Source organism: Calypte anna, chromosome 1 (genome assembly GCF_003957555.1).
Source record: "Calypte anna isolate BGI_N300 chromosome 1, bCalAnn1_v1.p, whole genome shotgun sequence".
In the NCBI taxonomy this organism is placed as follows: Eukaryota; Metazoa; Chordata; class Aves; order Apodiformes; family Trochilidae; genus Calypte; species Calypte anna.
The window spans coordinates 86142789-86162863 of NC_044244.1; the positions used below are offsets into that span (position 1 = coordinate 86142789).

The window sequence follows — 20075 nt, forward strand, 5'->3', positions numbered from 1 at the left end:
GATGACTCTCGACATTGGTTTGAGCAGGTCAGGAGCTGCACTGATTGAACACAAACCTTAGGGACAAGAGGTGCAAAACTCCTTTCACTGAGGGGCTGTAGGAGCACAAGATCAGGTCACCTGTGACTCTGACTTGTTTGACCTGTTCCACTGTTGCATTGATCTCTGGTGAAGACATCTTTCCCTATGTCCAATATGAAGTCCCCCAGATGCCATTGCAGCCCTTTCCCCATGTTATATCTACTGCCCCTACCAAGAAAAGCCATGTTCCAGCACCCATGTAACTGCCTTTAAATAGTTTTTAGGCACCTATTCAATCACACCATCCTCCTTTTGGTGAGACTAAACAAGACCAGCTTCCTCTGTCCCTCCTTGTGGGTCACATACTCCATACTCTGGTTTGGTAGTCCTTCATTGGACCCTCTCCAGTTTCTCCACAAACCTCTTGAATCAGAGAGAGTCCAAGTGCAGCCTCAGAAATGCCCTGGAGAAGGAGTATTGTAACAGCCAGTCATGTTCCTCCAATATTCATTCATCACTGCTTACAGTGTTCATCCAAGAAGAACTTCTGAGAAAATTACTATATATCCATCACCAATATCAGCATGCTCTAGACAGAAGATTAAAAGCTCTGCCAAAGCTATTTGTTCAGCTGCTTTTCATGGAAGTGAATAGACTTGCTTCAGATCTCTTTATTATTGTGAAAACTTGAACCCACAGAGGAGCTACATGCACCATTAAAAGTAAAATCTGCAGCTGAAAATCCTTTCCCTTCAAAGAGCAATCAACTTTTGAGGCAATTTCATTTTACGTCTCCCATACACCTCCTTGGGATGAGACTGAGAGGCCACGTTTGGAGAATTCACCAGGGAAGCAGCCTACCATGCACAGCACTGTAATGTCCTAGGGGAGGCAAAGCTGCTGCACTATTCACAAAGTAAACTAGGTGAGCTCAGAGACACACTTACCTACGTGCACAATGATAATGCTGATCACTCTTTTAGCCTACCTCTGCTGTATCTGAACTGAAATAAACCCCTCTAGTAGGGGTTTATCCACTGCTTTCTCTCTCTGCAGTATGAAACTGCAGAGGTGGAGAGGGAAACACATTCTTGGTTGATTTAATAACACACAATTAACTGCATTCCTCAGACTCCAGAAGTCTAGACAGCTGAATTTCTGTGTATAAAACATGGCATGCAGCTGGTTCCTTCCAACAGAGAGACATGGGTACACACTTTTGGTCTGGTGCAGTATCGGAGGTTTATTTTCAGTGCTGGATTTACAGAAGCTGTGATCTCATTTCACCTTCTTCTCTCCCAGTCACAGCACTGGGGTGGAAAAGGAGAGGCTGCCACTGGGGCAAGCCTATTCAATTGTTACTGGAAGTGAACAGAAGGCTTCATTTCCCTGGGCCCTGCTGGCACCAGGCAATGGAGATTCAGGGAATGTAAATGAAATCTCATGCTCAGAAAAGGAGGAAAATAGCCAGCTCACCATCAGAGATATGAAGACCCTGCATCTGTTGTGAAAAAGCTTTTGTTTGCCCATATAGAATAAATAAGGCAAAGACTTAGGCAATATGTCCCAGGTCTCATCTGGTCACAAATAGCAGTAATCTAGCACATGTGGACTGGGAATGACCAAAGAGGAAAACTCACCCTTATGGGCAACAAGCCCATCCCTGCAAAGCCCCCTTGTGAGGGTGTGGAAAGGGTGAGTCCTTGATCGTGTGTAGAGCTTTGGTTTGCAGGGCAATGATTTACTTTTACCACTTATGAGATAGTTACAGTATGGAAATGCACATGGGATTTATCTGAGAGATTTCTCACAGATCCATGGAGCATGGAATTCACAGCTGGAGGCGTGGAAGCCATCTGCCATGAGGACCACACAGTGTTGCACAGGGCTGTTATAGAAGACCCTGCAAGAGACACAGAACAAAAGTGAGACTGAGAGAAAGTGCTGAGATTGTCTCCTGGAGGCAAGAAAGAAAAAAACATCTGATTTTGAAGAGTCGATCCCAGAGGAAGTGAAAGAACCCAACCTTCAAAAGGCAGCTGTTAAAAAATAAAATGTACACCAAAAATCCTGGAGATCACACATCTAAGTAATTTTGTCACTGGAGCACCCAAATCATACATAGACACAATGCCCTGCAGTGACAGTGACACCCACCAGCATAAGAACAACAGAGCTTCATGGAAAGCTGATCACCTCCAAGGAGATTGTAAGAACAGAAAGACGGATTTAAGAAGGGAACTAAACCAAGTGCTTGGAGTACTGACCTACTGACAGTGAGATCATGGGCAAGTGTGCATGCTGGAAGAGTGCTAGAGGCTAACTCATTGTATTAACTGCCCTAAAAACAAAGGGACAGGTAAAACCACTGGACCAAACCATAATCTTTTCTCTCATGCAGAATGCTGTGTTTTGCCAAGTAAATACTGAGCCAAAATTAATGTTCAGACCTGGGCTGGCGCCAGCAGAGCAGCAAAGGGCTGGGTCCTGGCACTCAGCGACACCAGTAGTTGGCAGAATGGGTCCAAGGTGGGTAAACCCAGTAAAACCAAGGTGGGCCATGTGCTTTTCTGAGTGAGCCATTGTGTGGGCAGTGCTCCTGAGATCTGGTGCAGGAAGCCTAGGTGGTGTGGAACACCAGGCAAGCTGATTTAGCACTGGGTTTTCCTTTGAAATAGAATTAAACTCACTTGATGCCACTGGATATAGAGCCATCTTCCCAAACCCAGCCAGATCCCGTACTGTTCCTCAGTCCAATCCAGAAAGAGCATGCTTGGAAACTCTTGAACAAGTCCTAGAGATGGTGACAAATAGCAAAGATGACAGCCAATCTGAAAATGGAGGTAAGGATGAGAAAAAAGAACAGAGAAGAAGATACACCCTCTTGGTGTATCTTATCAATAAGGACTGTTCCTTATTGGCTGAAAATGCGGCTTCTCCACACCTTCTAATCAGGAAGGTCAGCCCTGCAGATCTTGCCTACCATAACAGCTACACTCAAAGAATTAAGTGTGATCTCAAGGGTCCTGGGCAGATTCTTCAAAGGACATTTCTAAGGGCAATATGTGGGAACCAATTGCACCCCAGCCTCCTGGAGCTTCCCGCACAAAGCTTTATGTGGGAAGGTGTCTCGTTAGTATTAATATAAAGTCTCTACTATACAGCTATCTAGCAAGCTAATGCCAAGTATTTACAACTAAGGGTAAAATCAGGTCAGGGCAGGAAGCGCAAGCACTGGCAGTTCTGTGTAAAGAACACAGGACAAAAGCTCAGTAAATTCTATACAAACTTTCCTCCTACCTGTTTTCAATGTTCATTTCCTTTTGCCTCATCTTTAGCTCCTGTTTGCTGTTACAGGTAAAGTATGTAACAGCAATTTGGATCTCAAGTCAATTCCACTCCTCCTCCCTCCTCCCCCCACCCCAAGAGAGAGAAGTTTGTCCTGGCCACATTTGCAGTGAAACCCAACAGCAGCCTGTCATTGGTATGGCTGGGGCTCATCCTCATCTCCTGCTGCTATAAACAAAGGTTCAGACCAGACAGCTTCATGCAGAAGCACTGACAAAGCTGGCTTGGTAAAATGGTGGGAATAAGAGTAGCTTGAGGAAGGCTTGAATGTTACCAGTGGTTTGGAGGTGACCGTGCCTCTCTGGAAAGGGAGATTGAGCAGTCACAGCCTTGGCAGTATAGGGCACATATAGCCAAATAGCTAGGAAAGTCTTGCTTATACGGGTAGGAAGTCTGAGCATGGATAATGGGGAGGACTCTAGCAGCAGAGAGAGCAGTAAGAAAGCAGCTGAATAGGGGAGGCTATCTTCATGCAGAGAAATAGGTAATCTGTGTAAGGAAAAGATTTCCCAAGGAATTAGGATTTGCCTAAGGAAATGTGAGAGCCCAGTATAACTTCACAGTTGAGCAGAGACCTGGCTGTGTGAGCCCCACAGACCATCACACAATGCAACTTCTATCCAGGGGCTGGAAGATGTCCATGTTAATTGGACCTCAGCTAATAAGGCCTGGCTTGTCCAAAACCAGACCAAGTACTTCTGCTCTTCTTAAGCAGACGTGCCCCACCACCCCAATCATCAGCTCTAACCATTTCTTTAGTAGTCCTACATGCCCCTGCCCCCAGTGAGCACCTACTGGAAAGTGGGCAGAGGAACAGTTTCCGATTTCATGAGCATAGCTGAGTGGTTTTTGCAGAGTCAGAAGAACTGAGCATCAAAAACAGACCAAGAAAGAAGTGTCTGTGCATGGACACAAGGACTGCAAGGGTCACAGAGCAGGAGGGACTGGAGTGGTTGCAGTGTGAGCAGGCATCACTTTTGCAAAGGAGACATTTCTGAAGAGTGGGGCTGTACAAGCTTGCAGGCAATGAGTACAGAGACTGCACATTGCTGCAGCTTTTTGCTGTGATCATTCATGTCAGACATGATGGGGCTGAGAGGGGAGATGGAAAGGGGCAGTGGAACAGGCTGTCTCCTGAAATCCTTCCTAGGATTATTCTGATGAGCTGATAGTGATCCTCACCTCTCCCATCTCCCCTTTGCTTCTTTGATGCTGCAGACTTCTAAGGTTCACAAAGAAATGGGAAATGCACTAGAACTTAACTATAGTTGCAGTCATAAATCCTTGCTTTCCTCTATAGTCAAAATATTGCTTGGGTGACAGCCCTGCTTGCACGTCTGTCACTGAGATATCTGCAAGGAAATGGAAGATCCTCAAAGAATAAGAAAAACCATTACCATTTCACTAGTATCACTGATCACCAGGAGATGAGCTCCCTGTGCTCGGCAGGATTCCTGGCTGGAATGCCAGTCCTTTTTCTCCTGGGAGAAGGAGTAGCAGCTCCCTCTGTAGGCTACCCACTGCTCAGGACAGTGTGGGTGGGAGTCACCTGTGAAGAATAAAAGTACCACTTTTTCTCTACCATTACCCAACTGAAAGGCAGTCGTCAGCAAGGACCTGCTGAAAAGCAACTTGTCTGAATAGTTGCAATGCAGAAAACACAAGTCAGGATAACCATTTAAAAATAAGAATTCACCAACACTGAGCTTCAGATCCTCTGCGTAATTTCCAAATCTTCATAAAAGAGTCTCATGTACTCCGATGCTAGTACCCCCTGCTGCCTCCCTGCCCAGGTTTCCTCTCAAATACTCAAACATCTGAGGACCAGAATTGGCTATCTAAAAGCAGAATACACTCTGGGTGTGCAATAAGTAAGGGAAAAAATTAAATCATTCCATGGGTAAGGTGTGATCATGTTACACACCAGGTTAGTGTAGTTTAAGCAGCAAACAGTAGGTTCTCACACATGGTCTAGCACCTTTTGTATGCATGCAGAAGTGTTATAGAACTTAAGTATTTGTTCTACAATTTACCCCTATAATTAGAAAAGCCTAAAAAAAAAAACTTTTAGTGCTCTTTGCCACAGAATCTGAAATGGGTTGACTGGGGTCTTCACAAGGATTATATTCTACAAAATATTCTGTATAGGTAGCGGTTACTTAAGGCTGGTAGAAACCTAGAACAACTTTTAATTTAACAACATATAAGGAAGTTCAATATTCCAGTGCCAGTGCTTAGAAGAGACTCTGGTCCTTTGCTGTTGGTTGCTTGTCCTCAGTACTCTTGTGCACTTACTCATCTTCCACATCAAAGCAATTGCTAGGATGATGCTCAGTATCCCAAAGCCTACAACCAAGTCTGACACAGTGGCTGGCCTCAGACAGCGAGCTGTAAAAGAGAAAAGAAGCAACAATGAGTGGGAGCCACATGGAAACCGATGCTGATTTTAGGTAGTTTGCATATGTCCTGGCATTTCCAGATGGGACTGAACTATTCAGAGCATCCCTGTCTGCCTACACTCTGCACGTTGCTGCTATCACTGTCCCTTCCAGCCTCCTCAGGACTTCTCCACACCCCTGTCCACCAGACCAGGGCCCCATTTCTGCTCAGCTCAAGGCCACCAGTCCCTGCCTGAAATTCCCAAGATGAGTAGCTGTCTCCAGGTCAGCCACAGATCTGTCCCTGCAGGGCCATGGAGCCAGCTGGTCCAGCCAGAGTGGTGACTGACCCCAGGAGAGGAAGCACCTGCCCCAAGTCAGACAGAGCCCACTATGCGCCATGTGGCACCTTGTGCTGTTAGGAACATCCAAGATCGCCTGCTCCTGCCTCAGCATTGATGCTTGGGGTAGAAACATAGAGATGCACTGCTACAGACACTATGTTCCAGCTTAAATGCAAAGAGAAACCCAAGGCTTTTCCCTCAGCTCTCTCAGCAACAGTGATAGGTTTAACCACAGCATCCTGTTCACAGGCTTAGACACAAAGTCAAGTTACATCTTCCCAGGATGCTCCCAAGTCAGACCTACACTCTCATCCACCTCTCCCATGGCAGGTGGCAGGATGGGAGAGAAATTTTGGGAGGAAAAAAGACAGTGAAGACAGCAAATCATATTAAAGCCTTGAAAACTTTGGGAAGCCCCTTCACACTTGCACTATCACCATCTGTCATTCACTTGCTGCTGGTGGCAGAGAGTGGCACCTTGGGGCAGCATGGCTCAGCACAGCTTCCTTTTAAAGGGTGAGGCAGAACTGCCACATAGAGATCTGCTCTTCTCATCTACAGCCCAATGTGTTAACCTCCAGGTTACACCCTGCTTTTCCATTGTTGACTCCTGAAGCTGAGACACCCACTTTACATAAACTGCTTGGAATCCCAGCACTAAAATCTCCTCTCTCAGAGATTAAGAAGAAGATGACACCACCACAGGTGATCTCCAGTGGGGTTGGTTTGCTTGTTTTTCTAATCTCAGCATGACAGCTGCATAGGAAAAAGGACTTTGTAAGAAGCACTAAATGTGCAGCTAATGGTTACTGATGTTGAGGAACCCAGGATTTCTCTATGCTTCTCCATTAAGCATGTGTGCCACATCCAGAGTGTTCCATCCAAATCCAGTTGTAAAGTTCCTAGTCAAGCTCATGAAATATGAGGTGATTCTCTATCACTCATGCCACAAGACCCAAAGAAACATATCTGTACTCCATAAAAATTCCAGGAGTATTAGCAGTAAGATGGAGAGGAAAGGTAGCTTTCACCAAAGCAGTCACATCAAAAACTTGGTAGAAGAAGGGCTGTGAGTGGGATGTCATAGCAGTAAGATAAAAAACACATAGGAAAGACAGAGGACACTGTTCTCTACTCAAGCAAAATTACAACCAAATCAGTTAAATAGCTTCATCAAGCAGTAACAGTAAGAAGTGTCCCCATAGGAACAGACTGCTAAATGCATCATTTACACACTGCCAGACAAGGATGGTGACAGCACTCATGAACCAGCAAAAAAAATTCCAGAGCAGCTGTGAGAGAAGTACGGTGATGAAAAGCATCAATTAATTGCATTAAATTACACAAATGGCATGTGAGGGCACTCTGCTGAGACTGAATGCTTTGATGCTGTCAACAGGCACCTCGTGGAGTGGTGAGCTGGGAAACACAGAAAGCCCAGCAGCTGATGACTGCCCTGAGCCATGCCAAGGCTCATGGGGGCTCCATCCAGTAGTTTCTCTGCTGCAGTGAACATAAACACACTGAGATGCAACAAAGCAAAACAGCAACAACAAAAGGCAGTGTGGTATAGCAGTTTCAAAATGGGAAACTACATGGAAAATGAAGTTTGTAAGGGATGGCTAAAATAATAAAATATTTGTAAGCAGTAGGGGACACTTTTGTTTAGGATATCTCCGTGGAGGCTGAAAATGAATGCACATCACGTATCGAGAATATTGCAGGAAAGACAAAGAAAGCTAGCACTAAAACAGAAGGGGAAGGGAAGAAAACAGCAGTGCATCCTTTAAGCACTGGAAGCTGTGTCCAAATACAGAAAGTAGGCCAGATCAATAAATTAACAAAAAAATAATTTATTTTGATCACTTAGTGGTTTGCAGGTTTGACAGTTTTAAGTCTAGTTTCTGGTTTACAGCAATACATTTAGAGCTGCAGTTTTGGCTAAAAGTAGTTTCTAGGGTAACAAGGGAGAGCATGAGAGAGTTTTGTAGTAAGCATCAGTCTTCTAGTTTAAAAAAATAGCAACATTTATATTATTTCATCATTTATAAAGAACAGAAACCCAGCTCTTTTCAGTTACAAAATAGAGAAAGACTTTTCTGTCTAAACCTACTTCTCAGTGCAAGACAGTAAGAAAGCTGAAGGACTTCAGCTGGGTAGTTGTTCTCCCCATCTGCTCTCCATTCTTGTTGTAAGATCATGTTTGTATCTCTGATGAGGTGGTTTTTTGCCTCAGATTAAGTCTCAAGAGAATGGAGTCATCTCGAGGTTAAGGGGTAGGGTGGAGCTGCTTCTCTGCAGATTACAAATGAAAGCTAAGTCAAAAGGATTTAATATCTGTTGAAACATAATTCTTTGCTCCAAGACCGCATTTATGAGAACTGGCACTTCTGTTTTCCTTCTTCTCTTACCTCTCAAAAAATCTACCTCCTGCATCTTCCAGATTACTGATTTTAGGGAGAAATACTTTCGGGACGAGGTGACTGAGATGACAGCCAGTGAAACAGTTAATCCTTAAATGTCAGCCCCAGCCATCCGAGCTGGTGCCTCCTAGCAATGAATAGAGCAGTTCACCCTCTATTGTTTCAAACCAACTGCAGAAAAAAAGGAACAGACTCGGCTCTGCATCAGCACAAATTCCCGGGGAACCTCCGCAGCCAGAGCAGTGGGAGAGTTTACTACAGTTCTTCAAAACGTAAAAGTAATGCCACTGGGTAATTTTGTGTTGGAAAAAGGGAGTGAACACAGCGATTCAAGCCATTCAAGGTGAATTTGAGCCTCACTTAAACTGCAGTGATCAGCCCAGGGATGTGGAATTAAAAAAAAAAAAAAAAAAAAAAAAATCATAATCTGGATTTTTGCTTTTTTAAAACAGAGCCCCTGTAGTTTCCCTTTTTATAACAGGTTCAGGGGTTTGTGCTTGATTCTCAGCCCCTGGAGTATATATGAAGCTCTTCTAAAAGAGGATGGGGGAAGTATCTGGGATGAGTTTAAAATCAAGGAGAGAAATACAAATTTAGCATCCAGAAATATTTCCATGTACCTGCATGAGGAACTATCATACAGTCTCCCTAAAGGCAAAGAGGAGTGGTCTAGTGAACATTTAAAGTAAACATCCAGTGTTATAAGTTTCTTGAATACAAAACACTCAGGTCTGTCAGTGTCCCAGAAAAATGACTGATAATGCTACATTCATCTGCAAGCAACATGACCTTATATATTTTTAGGTTTGGGAGTCCAAATTCAATTCAATTCAAAAACTGAAAGCTGTTAGCATTTTATAATTCAGGTTCATCTAGGTCAATGGGAAGAATGTCAATTGTGCTGTCCCAGATAGCTCCCCTCAGCTCCTGCCTACGTCAGTATGGGAGCAGTGTGACTGCTGGGGGCCAGGACCTACTGAGAAATGAGGATCCTGTCCTTGGCTGCAAGTCTCTGCTAGGCCTGGTTATTGCTGTTATTGCAAGCGTGACACATAGGTCAATACCCTTGAACTGATGTTTTGCTAGTGTGGTATATCTAAGGCTATCTAGAAGCCAAACAGAAGACAGTCAGGGCATCTATTCATATTTGAGGAGTCCATGAGAGCCAAAACCAGCTGGTTTGACCAGAGTACTGATCTACACAGATGTGGTAACTTGGTAGCACAGGTGTGCATTTGAAAGCAGAAATGAAATACCTGAGAGCACATCTCTCAGAAGTGATGGAGAGAACTGAAAATGAGATCTTCTAAAAAAAGATACTTTTACTGCACTCTTTACTGGCTCATCACATGCAGAAGAGAAGAAGATCAGTTTCCTTATTGTAGGCCCTCTGACCTCACCTCAAAAGGATGAGGGTACTTAAAGGAATTTGGAGAGGAGGAATATTACAAAACTACAAACCTTTCAAGGGGACAGTGGGTAATCTCCCCCTCCAGCAGGGTGGGAGTGCACACAAATGGCAGAGAATGAAAGCATGTCCCTGTGTTTTCTGATGCAACAGAAAACATAATTTCTGATAAAATACATGCAAAAGCAAGACTGCCTTCCAAGCAGATGGAGTGTGATTATCAGACAGGAACCTCAGGGTTTCTGTGCTGACTTAGTTTTAACCGCAAATGACCAGGCTGCAGTAACAAGCACAGATACATGCAGCTATTCTGATCAGGGCACAGAAATCTTGTATCCCAGAGTGAGAGTAACAACTCTGAAAAAAAACTAGGGTCAACCACTAGTGTTGCAGCCAATGCAACACAGCTCATGTAAAGCAGATGCGCATTTAGAGGGAAAGCAATCAGATCAGCAGGAGGAGGTGCTCATGAGGAATGATCATAAGCATAAAATCTCACTCTGGTAAGGTGGTATTTCTCAACTAAGCAGACAGAAAAATTGCTTGGTGTGACATTTGCTAGGCCTAGACAGGGGGAATGGAGCAGAAAGAAGGGAAGATAAAATGTAAGGAGTACTGCAATAAATCCTTCCTGGTAGTAAAATGCCTTGAAGAACTATCTCAAGGCAAAAGCTGAAAATTTGCACAGTGGGAGGTCTGTAAAACTAGTACAGAGAAAACACAGGGAAAAATGTATCACAAAAGAAACTTGCAGAGCCCCACGGGAGAGAGAATAGATGATTTCATATGCCTCCTCTGTCTCTGATTTCTGATTAGCATACGCCTCTAATTTATCTGTCCTCACATCTTGCCTGCCCTTCAAAGAACTGTTGCTGACAATCTCTTACTTCTAACAAGCACACAATTTTAAAACTGCAAACCTCTTTTGGAGAAAAGGATTCCTGGGTTGAATGCCCATGAGTAAATACAGAAAGGGGTCTCACAGATAGGAGGAGAATAATGCTGGGCCTTTGACCTATCGGCTTTTATCACAGTAAAATACTCATGGTAATTTTAGAACAAAAGCAACAGCACTGTGAGCTGGCATGCAAAGCCACTGGCCAGCTCTGAGTGGTCTTGTTAGAACTTGCTTTCTCTTGATATAAAATGTTTTGCTGACCTACCTCATCCAGCTTCCTTACCTCTCCTTTCCTGTCCAGCTTTGGCTCTTGGTAGAGGTCTCTGAGAGAATTTGACAGAAGTATAAATTATTTCCTCACTCGCTTTGGCTGCAGAAGTTTCTGGTCTGCTTCCCTCCATGCCAAAGTATAGAGCATGTATGACAAGATGTTTCAATCAGGCTGTTGAGCGACAACAACATCTGTGAAACAGGAAATCTGAGGCTAAATTCAGACGACAAGAAATGTGAAGTTCAATCTTTATCTCCAGCTGATCAAAAATAACCAAATTTAAAACAGAATGGAGAGCAGTAGAAGTACAACTTCCATTTCCAAACCCGATGAGTAGTGTCTTAAGAACAGCTGTTATCAAAAGAGGTGATTAGTCACGAAGTTGATGGGTACTATAGTTTTTGTCAGTGCAAGAGGCTGTGATTACTTACACTGGAGCAGCATTGTCACTCTGAAGAGCTCCCTCTCAGGACAGACTCAGATGGATAGCAAAAGCACAGGGTGAAAAGGGGAATAGAGGAGTATCAGGTGAAAAGTGGGATATGCAACAGCTACAATGAACTGGCAGCCAGCTTCTTTCAAAAGGGAAGTAGTGGTGGACAGCATGGGTTTGAGAAAGTAGCTTTGTGCGCTTTGGACATTTCTACTGGGGACTCTTTCAATACCAAACACGCAATGTGGATCTGCTTGAGACAGAGGCAAGCACTGACGGCTGGCATCCCAGAAGACTGTCTGAGCCAACAGCAACACTACAAGAGAGACAGGGACATACTGGAGACTGTCTAGCGAAAGGTCACAAAAATGATGACAAGGATTGGAACATCTCTCCTATGAGGAATGACTGAGAGAGGGACCTGAGAGTGTTGAGCCTAGAGAACAGATGCCTTGGATCTTACGAATTTATATAAATACCCAAAGGGAGGGTAGAAGAGCCAGGCTCATTTCAGTGATACATAGTGGAAGGGCCACAGGTAATGGGCACAAAGTGTAACACAGTAAGTTCCCTCTGAACATCAGGTAACACTTTGTCCTGTGAGAATTGATCTGGCACTGGTTGCCCAGCGAGGTTGTGGAGTCCCCCTTTGTGGAAAGCAGTGTGGACACAGTCCTGGACAACTGGCTATAGGTAGCTGTGACTGAGCAGGGGGTTGGACAAGATGACCCTGAGAGATTCCTTCCAAGTTCAGCCATTCTGTGGCTGGCAATAACAGTGTTGTGGTTTTAACCCAGCAGATAGTTGAATAGTACTCACAGTTTTGACTCACCCTCCTCACACCCCTTGGGGAATGGAGGAGAGAATCAGGAATGTAAAAGTAAAAAGAGACTTGTTGAGAAAAAAAAAAAAAAAAAAAAAAAGGAAAATAATTGAAATACAGTAAGTATATTGAAAGTATAATAAGTATATTATTTCTCCTGAAGAGAGAGAACTTCCCAGCCAGCTCTCATCTAAATACCGAACGTGATATGGAATATGGAATATTCCATTGGTCAGTTTGAACCTGTTGCTCTGGCTATGCAGCTTCTTCTGCACCCACATCCTAGCAAAGCATGGGAAGTTGAAAAGCCTTGATTTCTTAGCAACAATTAAGAACATCTGTGTACTAACAACATTCTTCTCATACCAAGTTCCACACTAAGTCCAAAACATAGTGCTGTTCTAGCTATTAAGAGGAGAATTAGCTCTACCCCGGCTAAACAGGAAAGGAGTTTTCCTCTGAGGTAGTGAAGACTGATGACTGATGGGAATGATGAGGAGCACCAATGTTTCCAGCATCTTGAGAAACCTCTTAGTTGCTTTTTGTTCTGATCCAGATCCTGATCTCGCCCAGACTGGAGACATTTCCAGGATGAGGCTGTACATCTTCTTCACTGGTAAGATTCATTTACAGTGTCAACAAAGGAGTTTGCCACGATTTTTAGTTCTAAGACAGGGATGCTTGCCCTGATCCTGGTGACAGGCTATACATTTGGAAAGAGATTGCCCAGGAGGATGCTTAGCTTGATGTCAAGTCTTGTGGACAATATATTACCACACACATGCCTGGTACATAAGTTTTGTAAGGAGTAACAGAGGAAAAATGCTCCTGGCTCTTACAAGAGTTTGGACATAGATGAGAGCTACTCCTGCCAACCAGTAGCTGTGAGCTGCTCTGAGATCTGCAGGATCAGCCGACTCTAGGTTTGGGATGTGTGGCAAGAGGTATGTTAGCAGTGAAGTGCTGGAGAAGCAGAATGTGACACGGGAGTGGGTGTTGGTTGAGGTAATGGAAAATGCGAAGGTTCTGTTGCAAACAGTGCAGCAGAGGGGTGGGATTGCAATCTGGATTTGGGAATTGGTCCATGTACATGTCTTGGAAACCTAGGAGCTGTTGGTTCTCCTGCAAGTGCTGTTGCTTTCTACTGTTAACTACAATCATTGTGATCTTTGATAAATCTAAGTTTGGAAAGTTCCAGCCTAAGTGTTTGCTTCGTGTTGGACTACAACCAGTCGCATACTGATGTTTCGAACGGATATTTCTGCAAATTCCTCCGCCACGCGTTTCCCTCTGAGGGTGGCCCCTTGCGCCTTCACTAACACGGCCACCTGTCTGCGGGGGGATCCGAGCCCACCCCGGGGCCGGCGGCAGGAGCCGGTGCCTCAAGGGGAAGATGCTACAGCGCCCTCGGCTGAGCCGCTGCCCTCACCGAGGTCCCGCAGCACCGCCCAGCGGGACGGGCTGCGGGAGACGGACGGGGGATGTCACCGGGAGGGCGGGGAGAAGGGCGGGGTTTCTCCGGTATTGGGCGAGCGGCTCCCGCCCCTGCCGGTGGGTGGGGTGATCCCGCTGTCCCTACGGGTCCATCATCCCTCATTGGAGGAGAAGAGAGGAAAGGCGGAGTCCCGGAGAGCTTTTCGCCTCCCATTGGAAGGAGAAGAGGAAGGAGGAGGGCTCCGGCACCGCCTCCTCGGAGCCCGGGGCGGCCGCCCCTTTGCACCGCCGCTGCTCATTCGATGAGGACCGAGATGGTGGGCGCGGCGATTCCGGCGGTTTCCGGGTTCCCATTGGCGGAGAGCGCCGGTTCCGCCGCGCCTTTCCTGTTTCCGGCTCACAGGGTGGGTGAGGGAAGGCGGCTGGGGCGGCTGAGGAGCTCGGTGCCTGCCCGCGCCCTCCGCCGCTGCGGTCTCCGGGTCGCCCCGCCGCCGCCAGGCGCGCAGCATGGGATGCCCGTGAGTGGATGATCGCTCTTCCGTAGAAGCGGCCGTGCCTGTGCCCGGCGGGTGGAGGCCGGGCGGTGCGGCGGGCAGGGCCGGGCCGGGGCGGCAGCAGGTGGGGGCGGCGGCGGCGGTGCGGGCTGCGGCCGGGGAGGCGGTGCTGTGGTGGGGGGTGGAAGATGGAAAGCGGCGGGGGAGAGCGGGTCGGGCACTGCGCTCAGCCCCGGGCGGGCGGCTCAGCACCGGCACAGCGGCTTCTGCAGCGGCGGCGGGGAAGGCGGCAGCCGCGTCCCGTCGCTGTTTGCCTCAGCCTGAGTGTGCTGTCCGGAGGAGCCGTGTCTGGTGCTAGGGGCACGGTTCCGCTTTCGGCCTGGTGAGGGACGAGTCACGAGTTGTGTGTCACGGGCTTCCAGCGCATCTCACCTCCTGTGTGGCAGTCAGAGCTGTGCAGGCGGGAGATGTCGCGATGGCTCGGTAGGGGCTGGGGGTGGTCAGGAGGTTCAGCCCAATGGGACGGGCCGGGCCGCCCCTCTCGCCGGCTGCCTGCCCGGCCGGGCCCAATGCTCCTTTCACCGCGGGTCTGCCTGGTGCTTTCCCCAGCACCTGGAGCTTGACTGAAATTTGCGGTGAGAGAAGCAGAGGGGAATCTGTTGCACCGCTGTTTCAGGGTGCTGCAGTCACAGGATGTTTCATACGTGATTCTAGCCAGAACCTGAAAACAAAGTCGTCTCGATTTCGTGGTTATCTTCATTACTGCCTCTTCTGCTGGATCTTGCATAGGACGTCTCAGTTTCCTCTTTTCCTGCTTCTCCCGTGCAAACAGAAGACCGTCTGTGAAGTTGCATATTAGCGTTACTAAACGCTTTCACATCTCAGCCAAGTAGTGGTCAAAGATAACATAATTGTTAAGGCCCTTGAGCAGACAGAGCCTCCCTAATCACAGTGGTTCTTCCCTGCAAGCTCTACACATGAGAGCTGCAAAGGAGAGTGATTAGGGGCCTGGTAAATCATTTCCTGCTGACTGGCTTCTCAGTGCAATGCAGTTACAAGCGATGGCTTATGCCTGAAGCTTATTCAAGGTTCAGCCTGCTGGGCTCTGCTCTGGTTGAATCAATGCTAATTACTATGTCCAGCAGCAAAACTTTTTGTGGTCCTGAGGCAAAATTTCTAATGTCAGCCCAAGTGAATTGTCTTATACTATGCAAGACATTTCTCACCTCTTTGGAACTTGGGGAGATTTTGAGATTTCTACTTATTTTTGCAGTCAGCACTGAGGAAGTGGCCAATCATTGACTCTGTGACCCTAAAGTTGGTTTGCAGGAGGCTGAAAAGTTAATCCTCTGTGTTCTCTGTGGTGTGTGCCCAGGATGTCATCACCTTGCCATACCTCTGCTGTGCTGGTAATCTTCATGGCCTTGGCTGTTGTTGTGTGGGCTGAACAGCTGAATGAGAGGACCTGTGATGTGGTTGGTGAGGAGGGCAGTGAGTCACAAAGGGAAAGAGCTCTGCTGAAGAAACTAGAGCCCCTGAGCCAATTAAGGTACAGTACCACACCCTGCAGGCCTCTGGGTTGAGTGGTCCCATCCCTCATTGCAAAGGGAGGGGAAGATTTGTGGCCAAACTGCAGAATGGAATCCCCCATTAGTGTCGGCTGTGATTGGCTTTTAGATCTCTGCTGCTCTGAGCACTGTTCTTTGTATTCCTATGAGTTTTCTGTTATGTCCTCTTCCCTGCTGCAGGTTTAATGTGACTGCGGAGAAAGACAAAACAGAGAGCTATGTCTACCAATTTAGGGTGTGCAGGGAGGTCAACAGCACTGCCCGTGATTTTGGTGGCCTGGTGCAAACAGATAGACAGAGTGGGAAGAGCACAGTGGTAGGAAGAATCAATGAAACACAGGTCTTCAATGGAAGTAAGTTTCCACTTAATCCTTATTCAGGAATGTCCTTTCACCTCCTGATCTGGACTTGCAGCCGGTATTGTTTGCATCTTGGCAGGTGATTGGATCATGCTGATTTATAAAGGAGGTGATTCATATGGCACACATTGCAGTGGTGAGAAGAGAAGAGCTGTGATAATGATTTCTTGCAAGCGGGGAGTTACAGCGGTGAGTGACACGAAAGAAGGGAGAGGAGCAGGAGCACAGTTATTTATAAGCAGAATGGCTTTGAGGGGGCCACAGGGTTTTTTTTCTGACCGCCAGTATCTGTTGCCTACCTCTGCCAACACTGATAAATCTGTCATGTGAAGTTCAGCACACCTGGTCATATTTTCATGTGACTTATTTTTTCCCAAATTGCAGAGTTCATTCAACATTATTTCAGAAGAGAGGGAAAAGGAGCAGGAGTGTTTCTACCTCTTTGAGATGGACAGCAGTGTGGCTTGTCCAGCTGAGGATTCCCACCTCAGTGTTGGCTCCATTCTACTGATCACGTGAGTCTTTGGAAGAGCCTTTTGTGCCTGAACTGTAATCCTTTATGTTTGGAAACACGGCAAATGCTATATTTAGACTTGATAATTGTAGTATATCTATCCACAGCCACCGTTAGATGTTACTGTGCCTATGAGCTGGTTGGATGAAAACTCTTGCTCAAAGCTTGGTGCTGCAGAGCTGCTCTGCTCCCTGTAGACTTCCTCCTACAGAGTTTACAGTCAAGAGCACTGAAACATAGAAGATATGACTTTCTGAAACTGTACAACAATTCTTTGCCAGACCTGGAAATTCAGACCAAGAGCCTTGACTAATTTTCTGTATTTGTGCTAATAGACACTACTTTGTGTAATATTCTTGAAAGTTTTATATTAGCAGATCAATATTCTGGGGACCTTTTCTGGTCTGTTCCTGAGTGGTGCTTAGCTACTGGCTCCGGTTCCAATCTGATGCAAGTAGCTGGCTTGGAAAAGATTGTCTAAAGGATTTTTCCTCAGCTCTTGTATTTAATTTTGGCCTCCAGGTTTGCTGCACTGATTGCAGTCTACATCATTGGTGGGTTCCTCTACCAGCGCCTTGTAGTGGGAGCAAAGGGCATGGAGCAGTTTCCCCACTTTGCCTTCTGGCAAGATCTGGGCAATTTGGTGGCGGTAAGTGAAAAGCCCTTTATATTCCCATGTTAGGACAGGAGAAAATGGCATCTGCCTTGTATTCACAGGCTGTGTCTCTTGGGTAGTCCTACCAGGTTACTGTACCTTGAGGCAGAAGAGGAGGATATCTGGATTGGGGGTTTTTTAGTACTTTGTTTTTGAATCCTTGCTGAGACAGTATCCTGGAATTGCTATGTAACAGACTAGAACACACACATAGTGACTAACATTTTTCAGGTAGGAATGTTAAGCAGGGGACTGTGAAATGTTCATGTATGACTCCCTGAAGCCCTTCTTTGGTCGCCATAGGCAGTGCCATTTACCCTTCATGCTTGTTTCAGCCTCATATTGCTGCATAGTGTTAATCAGCATGCCCAGAGCTTTCAGGACTGAGTAGGATGTTTGCATGTGTGCATCTCTTGCCAAGACAAGTTTTGGATACCTGTCCCAGATAGCACAGGGATGGGCATAATCCCTACGCAAGAGAAATCACAGAAGTTGCTTTACTTTGGATGCTGAATTGATTGCCCACAGTCTGATTTCAGTGCAATATCCTCTGCTTTTAGGATGGCTGTGACTTTGTCTGCCGATCGAAGCCTCGAAACGCACCAGCCGCGTACCGTGGTGTGGGTGATGACCAGCTGGGTGAGGAGTCAGAAGAACGGGATGACCACTTGCTACCAATGTGATAGGCTTTCAAGATGGAGTTCTCTTCTCCCTACCTCCCCGGTGCCTCCCAGCCAGTTCTCCTTCTCTCACTTCTGATTTTCTTTACACTATTTGCTTTCGCTGTCTCTGGTGCACCAAGTGCCGTGGGTGCACACACCACTAGTGACTGATGGCACGTCTTAAGAATAGAATACTGGTTTAGGTTTTTAAAAAGGCAACAGAACCAGGGAGGGAAAAAAATCTGCTGAGAGCTGAGTGGAAGACAGCAAGAAAGCAATATGAACATTCAGCACTGAGCAGAAATAGGAGATTAATCAGTGAAAGGAAATAAAGGGCCATGGATGTGTGCAGAAAGGGGAGGGAAAAGGCGGCCATGGGTTAAAACAGCTGAGGATGTAGGAGAGGTCTTTTGTGTCTTCCCCCCCACCCCTAGGGTTTACAGGATCTGTAACACACTGGAATTATTTTTCCTTAATCACAATTTTTTTTTTTTTTAGCTTTTCTAGCTTCTGCACTGTTATGTGCTATTTCTGCCAGCACAACCTGCACAGAGTGCTCTATGCCAGACTCCGTGGGGACTGAGTTGGCATTAGCACCTCTGCAGTCTTTTCTTTTCCTAATGGCAATATATTGAAGACTACGCACCAGTTTCCATCAATAGATGTAAAGGGATGCATGCCACCCTCTCAGACTGGAGAGGGGCAATGCTAAAAAACCATAGGAGCTAAATAGTCTTGTGACTTTCCAGTTCAGTCAAAATACTCTCAAGTCTTCTCAGTCGTTAAGAAGCAAAAGGAAATAATGTGCTGCTAAGTAAAGAGAGCATTTGCTGAAACTGAAACAGAGGTCAAGGCAAATTGAGACAGGTAGCTGCCACTAGAGCTGTTACAAGCTTCCCAAGTTGACTGCTCATACAGCTCAGTCACAGTCAGCATGGTGATTTCACATTGCTTGTTTGGCAGAGGGCTTTCCCATGAAGCTACCAGAATTTACTTTAATAAAAAAGGAACTGTAGAAGCCAAAGACAAGAATGCTAACATGTTAAAAACTGCATAAAGGACTCTTGTGCTTTCAGGGTTAGCTTTCATGAACTACTTTCCCTTTAGCATAGTGCTGACCAGTCACCAAGACACTTGCCCTGTACAGAGGATACTCACATACTGCTACTGGCTGGGAGTGAGACAGCCCACATCCTGGGGCCCTGGTGAAAAGCAGGTACAGTCGAGTTGTAAGACTTTCTGGGAACCTTTGGGTACTTGGCACCTTGACTCCTAATTGCTTTTATGTGAGGGGCTAGACTCTAAGCAATCCCATTTTGCCCTGTTGTAGACTGGCAAAGACCTGCCCTCAGTCTGGAGGGCAGAGACTGTGAATAATAAGCAAGCCACTACTGTTAACAGCAGAGTATAGACAAGGTTTGTGTATTTTTAATACTGCCAAAGCAGTCTTAACAGTGACATTGAGGGAAAAGGGATGGACCTACTTTCTTGCTGGGTTTGGAGTGGATCAACAATTCCTGCTTTCTTTGACTTTTGTTACAGTCTCAATCTTTCTCATAACATGGGAAAAATAGGAAGTCACCAAGTCTGTTGTTACTGTTTTTCATGGTGGTGTTTAAGGTAATTTTTTTTTGTACAAAACACAACTTTCAAAAATAAAATGACAAAAAAACCTGGTGAAGTGTTGTGCTAATGTAATAGGAACTTTCTTACTTACCAAAAGATGAAAGGTCCTTAGTGTGTTCCTTGTGCCTGAACTACTCTTGCCAGGAGTGGATCTCTTGTTAGTATGTTTTTTGCTGCCACCTTGTATCAGTGCAGTTCCCCTTGGGCTTAAGAGGGAGGGATATACATATCTTTCAAAACAAACTTTAAAACAAACTCAGGTAGTTATGGATGGGAATTTTCTATACTGTGTACTTTTCCACAACAATAAAAATTCAGTAATAACTTTGATAAAGGTTGTACTTTTCAAACATTAGGTTAATGTTCAGGTTGGGGAGGAGGGTTAAAAAGCAGCCAGACCTGCAAAGCCTGAACAA

General features: G+C 45.9%; 2 protein-coding genes across 3 annotated transcripts; one reads left to right on the plus strand and one right to left on the minus strand.

Annotated features, from left to right (window-relative positions):
- Nucleotides 1-1542: 1542 nt before the first annotated feature.
- On the minus strand, nucleotides 1543-11221 carry KLRG1 (killer cell lectin like receptor G1). Its single transcript, XM_008503207.2, has 5 exons — nucleotides 11104-11221; nucleotides 5665-5757; nucleotides 4767-4918; nucleotides 2712-2815; nucleotides 1543-1924 (listed from the first exon to the last, which is right to left on the minus strand). The coding sequence occupies exons 1-5, from the start codon at nucleotides 11219-11221 to the stop codon at nucleotides 1813-1815; spliced, it is 579 nt and encodes a 192-aa protein (XP_008501429.1). The 3' UTR covers nucleotides 1543-1812.
- A 2934-nt stretch (nucleotides 11222-14155) lies between these two features.
- Nucleotides 14156-19683, plus strand: M6PR (mannose-6-phosphate receptor, cation dependent). 2 transcript variants are annotated; one of them, XM_030465245.1, is made up of 7 exons: nucleotides 14156-14399; nucleotides 15651-15824; nucleotides 16024-16196; nucleotides 16282-16391; nucleotides 16587-16717; nucleotides 17239-17365; nucleotides 17932-19683. In XM_030465245.1, the coding sequence occupies exons 2-7, from the start codon at nucleotides 15652-15654 to the stop codon at nucleotides 18052-18054; spliced, it is 837 nt and encodes a 278-aa protein (XP_030321105.1). In that variant the 5' UTR covers nucleotides 14156-14399; nucleotide 15651; the 3' UTR covers nucleotides 18055-19683. The 2 variants fall into 2 exon arrangements, with proteins under 2 accessions (XP_030321105.1, XP_030321097.1); XM_030465237.1 differs by having other exon boundaries at nucleotides 14186-14299.
- The last annotated feature ends 392 nt before the right edge of the window (nucleotides 19684-20075 follow it).

Excerpts from the sequence above, each read along its gene's own strand:
- KLRG1 (XM_008503207.2), bottom strand. The coding sequence starts at position 11,221 with ATGGAGGGAAGCAGACCAGAAACTTCTGCAGCCAAAGCGAGTGAGGAA. Across the intron at positions 2,816-4,766 it reads TCAGTGATACTAGTGAAATG|GACTTGTTCAAGAGTTTCCA; the intron begins GTAATGGTTTTT and ends CACCATCTCTAG. Across the intron at positions 1,925-2,711 it reads TCTATATCCAGTGGCATCAA|GGTCTTCTATAACAGCCCTG; the intron begins GTGAGTTTAATT and ends TGTCTCTTGCAG.
- M6PR (XM_030465237.1), top strand. Across the intron at positions 15,825-16,023 it reads GAGCCCCTGAGCCAATTAAG|GTTTAATGTGACTGCGGAGA; the intron begins GTACAGTACCAC and ends TCCCTGCTGCAG. Across the intron at positions 17,366-17,931 it reads ATCTGGGCAATTTGGTGGCG|GATGGCTGTGACTTTGTCTG; the intron begins GTAAGTGAAAAG and ends CTCTGCTTTTAG.